This window comes from Pholis gunnellus, assembly GCF_910591455.1.
Source record: "Pholis gunnellus genome assembly, chromosome: 4".
Taxonomy (NCBI): domain Eukaryota; kingdom Metazoa; phylum Chordata; class Actinopteri; order Perciformes; family Pholidae; genus Pholis; species Pholis gunnellus.
In genome coordinates, this window is record NC_136530.1 from 2,563,054 (window position 1) to 2,570,300 (window position 7,247).

The 7,247-nt window shown below is 46.0% G+C and overlaps 1 protein-coding gene across 1 annotated transcript; it reads right to left on the minus strand.

The window, feature by feature from the left end:
- Window positions 1–105: 105 nt before the first annotated feature.
- On the minus strand, window positions 106–6,815 carry aasdh (aminoadipate-semialdehyde dehydrogenase). The gene is made up of 14 exons (XM_079158102.1): window positions 6,456–6,815; window positions 6,098–6,218; window positions 5,493–5,791; window positions 5,219–5,411; window positions 4,130–4,371; window positions 3,949–4,055; window positions 3,684–3,856; window positions 3,293–3,545; window positions 2,390–2,502; window positions 1,509–2,298; window positions 1,256–1,419; window positions 1,055–1,180; window positions 833–964; window positions 106–552 (listed from the first exon to the last, which is right to left on the minus strand). The coding sequence occupies exons 1-14, from the start codon at window positions 6,671–6,673 to the stop codon at window positions 157–159; spliced, it is 3,327 nt and encodes a 1,108-aa protein (XP_079014228.1). The 5' UTR covers window positions 6,674–6,815; the 3' UTR covers window positions 106–156.
- Window positions 6,816–7,247: the final 432 nt, after the last annotated feature.

Genomic DNA, 7,247 nt, shown 5'->3' on the forward strand with positions numbered 1-7,247 from the left:
TTCGAGAAAATTCTTAAAAAGGGACAGAAAATGTTATGAATAATGTAAATTAAATACTGATGTCTGAACTGAAGGACTCATTCATTTCCCAAAGCACTCTCTGACACGGATATAAAAGTGTTTATTATTATAAAAAAAACTGTGCTGAAATACGTCTTATGTTTCTTCTTTGACGGTCAGATTTAAACAATACACGTAGTCGTTGCGGCACCCGACTACGAGGGAGCGTTCGTGCACCACCGGGGATGAGAACAGCTCCCCCGGGAGACGGAACGAGGCCAGCGATCGTCCATCGTGTCCGTCCAGGATCCACACTGTGCCGTCTGTGGAGGCCAGAGCCACCAGAGTCCCCCTCCGGCCCACGACGGAGCCGTCGAACACGCACGGACTGGAGTACACCTTCCCCGTGGTCTGGAAGGACCAGACCAGGGAGCCGTCGGCGCGGCTCAAACAGTACAGGCGGCCGTCATGTGACCCACACAGAACCCTCTGCTGGTCCGGTGTCACACACGGGGAGGAGAAGACCGGGCCTTTTGTTAAAAACTGCCAAACCTGCAGAAAAAAAAAGACATTTCTTTGCTCAATTTGTAATCATTAAAGGGACAGTTCACCCTAAAATCAAAAGTATGTATTTTTCCTCTTAACTGCCGTGCTATTTATTAATCTAATCCAGAGTGATGGAGATATTGGCCCTAGAGATATCCGTCTTTTCTCCACTATAATGGGACTAGATGGCAATCAGTTTGTAAATATGCATTTTAAATGTAGGGGTGCACTGTCCCTTTAAGATTTCAGCCCGTGGTCACATATTGGAGAAACACAGCAGTCTCACCAGTGTCCCTGTGTTGCTGAAGCAGCAGATGTTTCCATCCACCGAACCGATCGCCACGAGACCAGAGGAGGCGTTTGGAGAGGAGAAGAACGGGACGTCCCGACGGTACGACCACAGGACCTCTCCGCTGTCCTGGGACAGGAAACAAAAAATAAAAAAAAAAGTCTCATAACTGCCCTCAGTGAACCAAACAGTTAGCTGTAGTTTGATATTTTTACTCACAGGGTCCAGACAGAGTAAATGACCTCCCAGTGAAGCGGCGTACAGCTGTCTGAGTGACGGGTGGAGGCACGGCGAGGAGAACACAGCTCCGCCCCCACAGTGACGCCTCCAAACACACTGCTCCACCTGAAAACCCAAACCTTTATTTATCTACATTCACTAGATCATATACCGTTTAAATCATCTACCTAATTGTCCTACCTTTGGGTCCAGGGCGTAGACATGCCCATCGTGTGAGCCCACTATCACCAGACCCGTGAGGGGGTCCACAGCAGGACAACACTTCACAGCGTCTCCCGTCTCGAAAGTCCAGCGCGTCGCTCCAGACGCAGCGCACAGGAAATACACACAGCCGTCGTAGCAACCTGGAAAAATCAAATGATCAGGTCCATAAATACCAAAGAAAGATAACACAGTCAGATATTTTTCACACAGTATTTTTAGGAGAGCTGACCTATAACCACGAGGCCCCCGCAGCGAGACACGGCGGCCGAAGCTTCGATTCTGTCCCCGAGAACTCGCTCCCACAGGAGGCTCCCGTCGGTCAGGTCTAAAGCCTGGATCCTGTGAGAGTGGGAGCCGATGAACACCGTTGTTTTACCGCCGTCCGACTTCGGATCGGTTCCGTGTTGCACCAGAAGCACCGGGGAGGCGTCCACGCATCTGCCCGTGTCTGAGGACCAGCTCAGGTCGAGGCCCAGAACTTCACCTCTGCGTTCCTCGACGGATTCTTTCTCCCCGAGCGCGTCGGCCTGGAAGTCTGAATGTTGATTTCCGATTTCTATCAACTCACTTGCTCGTCTTAGAACTTTAAAAGCCCGCGTCTCCCCCCTCAGCCTCCCTGCGGATGTGCGTTCTCTCTTCGCGAGCACGGCGGAAGGTTGGTCAGCGTGGCGTTTCACGGTCGTCGGTGGCGGGCTGCTCTCAGGTGGAGGTCTGCTCTCAGGTGGAGGGCTGTTCTCAGGTGGAGGGCTGTTCTCAGGTGGAGGGCTGCTCTCAGGTGGAGGGCTGTTCTCAGGTGGAGGGCTGCTCTCAGGTGGAGGCGTCAGTGCCGCTCTCTCGACGTGGCACAGAACGTCAGAGAAGGTCCCGTCGAGTATGGCCTCCAAAAGCTCCGGCGAGGTCGCCCCCACGGCAGCGAGGATGTCCTCGTGCAGGCGCAGCGCCTTCAGAGAGTCTCCTCCACTCAACAGGAAGTTGGAATCCTCGTCGACGGCCGCATCCTCAGGAAGAGCAAGAGTTTCCTGTCGTGGAGGATAAATAAATATTCAGGTGACAAGTGAAAACCAGGAAGTAGCCTATCTAAAACGTGGAGTTATGGACAACTGGCCGTACCCGCCACAAGGACCGCAGAGTTCGCTTCAGTTTGGTGAAATCTAACCGTGAAGACTCTAAAGAGCGTCTCTGTGTTTGGTACGTCTTCATCAGAGCCTCCATGTCCACTTTACCTGAAAGGAAACAAAGTGATGAGGGAGCACAGTGTGGTGGTTGTGGGTTTTTATTTTCTCCTTTCGTGGAAGTCGAATCATTCTCTATTATTTTATTATGTTATTGTATTTATTTCATTTTATATATATATACACACATACATTTATCATGATCAATATTGTTTTATTTAATTTAAAAACATTTTTTTATTATCATTTAATTCAACTTTTTTATTACATACATATATTTATCATGATTAATATTGCTTTTATCTAATTATTATTATTAAATATATTATTTATTTTAAATTATATATATATATATATATATATATAAAAAAAAAAAATTATATATATATATATATATATATATAATTATTGTTGATTACATATTATTGTATTCTTTTTTGTAATATATAAATATCATATTTATAATTATTATTAGTCTCATTTTTTTGGTATTATTCATTTGAAAGAAATGACAAAATCTTTTTTTATTAATTAATTATTAATAATATTAATTAAAGAAAATATCAAATCCCTCTGTAAGACTTCTAATTCTCCATTCGCGGTGAAGATTTACTCTGTGAATGAGTGGGGGGGTTAGGGGAGGTTAGGGGGGTGTAATGATGGGTGGAGATCCATGTGAGAGTGTGGAGGTGGAGGGAGAGAGAGGGAGAGAGAAGATGGATGAATGAATGAATGAAACATGAGAGAGAGAAGCGTGAGAGGAGCTGACCCGAGGGAAATGAGCTGGAGATGTAGGTTATTGTTCATGTTCGTATGAACGGTGCATCACCGCGACGCTCACCATGAGGAGTCAGGCACAAGGCCGGGACCAGCACCAGCGTGTCGGGGACGCTGTGAGACGGCAGCAGCAGGGACAGCCGGTTCAGGACGAGTCGGCTCAGATCTCCGTCGGCGTCCGCTCGCTCCTGCGCAGGCGCGAGAGGAGAAGCCGCTCTCTGGTCTCCAGACGTGGACGCCACGACAAAGGCGAGCAGGCGAAAGCCTCCGTGCAGACCCACGGCACAGGCCTCCACCTGAGGCAGGCTGCATATGAGCTGGAGGAGCCGAAGACGAAACATTAATACTCATCTTCTCCTGAAAATTATGTGAAGCTTTCAACGGTTCAGGTGCTTTTCTCTCTCTTTCTGTTCTACGTTCGTGAAATAAATAAAAAGGTTTTAAGACGTTCTCACTTGCTGCACGCTCTCCAGGTTCACCCGTTTCCCGTGGCGTTTCACCAGCCTGTCTCTCCGTCCCAGGTAGAACATCTGCTCCTCCTTCACGTCCACCCAGTCTCCGCTGGCTCTCATCGTCCCGGCCGCGGCCGCCTCCTCCTCGTCCAGGAGACACACTCTGTCCTCTCCGCCTGCACCAGGCATCACACGGATGTATGGAATAAGATTTGTATGTATATGTGTGTGTGTGTGTGTGTGTGTGTGTGAGAGAGATCTTCCTCACCGATGAACACCTGCCCTTCACCCTCAGTAACAACGCGGCCGTGTTCGTCTCTCACTTCCACCGCTGTGTCCATCAGAGGAGTCCCGAGAGGCACAGAGGACGGCGAGCTGAAAGCCACTTCATGTTTAAATAACAGTTAACGCGTAGATTCAATGAATAGCCTCAAACAGGGAGCGCTCACATGTGTCCGGCCCGCAGCAGAGACTCTGGTATTTTGTAGGAGGAGGCCCAGCAGGACACCTCGGTGATGCCGTACACGTTGTAGATGTGGGTGCGGTTGTCCTCGTGCCTCCAGCTGCTCAGCAGAGCCGGAGAGGGACAGGCCTCTCCGCCCAGAGCCAGCACCCGCAGCGAGGAGCCGGGCGACAGCACTTCCTGCCTCAGGACGCGGCGGCCGAAGCGGCCGAGCAGTGTCGGCGTGACCTGCGTGGAAACAGGAAAACCATCACATTTAAAAGTGGTAAAACTTTATTACTTTATAAAATGAACACGTCGACAAAGACAAACCATTTGCACAATTTATTTTTCTGTCCTGTCATTTCTGGCCTGTCATTTTGGTATTGTGGGGTTTTTGTAAAATGAAAGTACATTTAACTGTAAAATCACCACCAGAGCTAAAGCAGGAAACCAGACCTGATAGAAGAGACCCGGGACCAGACTCAGGATCTATATTCTCTCTCCCGTCTGTGTGCAGGTTATCTTTAGTGAGCATAATTACACATATATACACAATGATTATACATAATCTGGATGCATACATGTATGCATATACATGCAGATATAAATATTTGTGTTTGTGCATATATATATATATATATATATACACACATACATATAAATGTATATATATATATATATATATATATATATATATATATACACATACATATAAATGTATATATATATATATATATATACATATATATACATCAAGTCTTTTTTTTCTTGTTTTCTTTATTATTATACATAATATGATCTGGATGCACATATCATTTTGTTCATACACATGTGTAAATATATATATATATATATATATATATAAACATGAAGTATTTCTTTAACTATTTTTCCCTTGTTTTTTTCTCCTTCATTTTTGTTTGTATCATTTGTTGTACAAAAATAACAATAATAATATTAACAATGATAATATTGATACATATAAAAGACATTTTTTGTGGTTGTACTGATTCATGACATTATTGCAATAACGGTTTATAAAAAAAAGAAAAAGAATTGACAGTGACAGAGTCTGAACAAAGGTCCCACTCGCCTGCAGGACGGTCGTCTTGTTGTCCCTGAACAGCAGTCGAGACAGTCGGCCGGGCGTTTTCTTGATCACGGTCGGGATGACGAGGAGCTGAGCGCCGGACGACAAGGCCAGGAACATATCCACCACGGAGGGGTCAAAGGTCAAGGGCGAGGCCAGGAGAACCACATCGTCGGCATTCATCTGAAACAAAGACCTGAACCAAGAGAGGATGAACTATTTAAAAACATGTCGACGTACCGATGCGTTAGAGGCCGGTAAAGACACAAACACTCACCTCAGGTGCAGGATATTGGGGAGAATACACTTGTGCGGCACCCTCACGATCTTCGGGAGCCCAGTTGTGCCAGATGTGTGCAGCACATACGCCAGGTCTCTGAGCCCGGCCTCCTTTGACCCTGCAGCCGGATCACGGCGGAGACCAGCACCCCCTGCTGTCTGGGCTCCGGTTTGTTCTGGTCCTCGTTGGTGCTCGGCGACCGGCAGCAGCTCCAGTCGTACCAGAGTCAGTTTGAACTCTGGCAGCGCCGCACAAACCTCCACGGACGCGTGTTCGACGAGAGCTGCATGGAACCGCTGTTTTACACAAAGAAGAGACAAAGAGGGACTTCAACAGACGTACGACTATAACTAATATACAAGAAACTCAACTCTAGTGTGAATGCTTTGAATAGGATTCATAGGAGATCTTTGGTTGAACTCAGGGTTTTGATGCACCAACAAATGTTTCTATCAGTTGGTTTCTGTGATTTGATTAATTGCATCACTAACATATGATGATTTTATGGCCCTGTCTTGTGACGTCATAATTCATTTTTAAGATGTAGATTATTTCATATATATTTTGCAGATTCCACATTCCACATTCATGAGATATTAAACCTGCAGGAGGTCGGTCTTCACGGCGCAGTACTTGAGGCCACACCGGTTCATGACTCTGGCGGTGAGGAGTCCTGGAGCGTCTGGGTCCAGCGGGACGTAGGCAGCCGGTGACTGCAGGATGCTGGAGAGCAACACAGGACACAATCCTTCATGCTACTTATTATTATTAAAAAGGGTATAATAATGATAGAACTCATTCTAAAATAAAGGTTTGCACCATCAACCGAAGACTTTAAACCTAACTAAAAATAAGTCTTTAAAAAAAAAGAAGATGATACTGTTGTATCCTCCTGGTGAGATGCTGTGTTGTCACATGGGGTGACAACAACAACAACAACAACAACATCAGTGAACTCACCCCAGGATCCAGACAGGTATGAACAAATCATCAGAACAGTACAGCCCGATCACTCCGCTATTAGGAGCGCAGTTGTTTCGCAGAACACGAGCCAGCTCACCGGCCAGTCGGACCAGGTCTCTGTACAGCAGCAGGGACCCGTCATACTTCACAGCTGCTCTGTCCGAGTGCAGAGAGGCAGCGGCGGCTACGAGCTCCTGCAGCGTCCGAGCGGCCATACTGACGATGAGCCGTTCAAGGACCACCAGCTCATCCTCTGTTAGTGTTAACGCTGTACAAAAAAAACCCAACAACGTTTAGATCGTATTCTAATTCATATATTGTTCAATTCAGACGAATTGGGGTTTTGTTTTGGATGGAAGAGGCGGAAACGTGTTTGCTGTTTTGTCGCGTGAAGATGACGTCCCCACTGATGGCAGTTTCAAATGCTTTTGTTATAGTCGGTCGTCCCGACATCTTACTTATCGTGATTAGGCATAAAAACAACAATATACAGAGCAAAAACCATGTTGACATATTAACAAATCCCCTCCACCATATTACTGACTACACATGTGTAACACTGACATAAACAAATTAAAACCTTTTTTTCAACTTGAAATATTCAAGAGCGCTATTTTAGAAAGTATGATTTCCGATTGACAGTGAAGGCCACCCTGTCCAATCATTGGTCCCGAGAAACAATTTTAAACCTAAAGAGCGCCATTTGTTTTCGAACAAGTAGCCTGCTGCTACTATTAACTTAAATAAACGTACTTTTATATGCAACATGGACGACGGTTTAAATACACG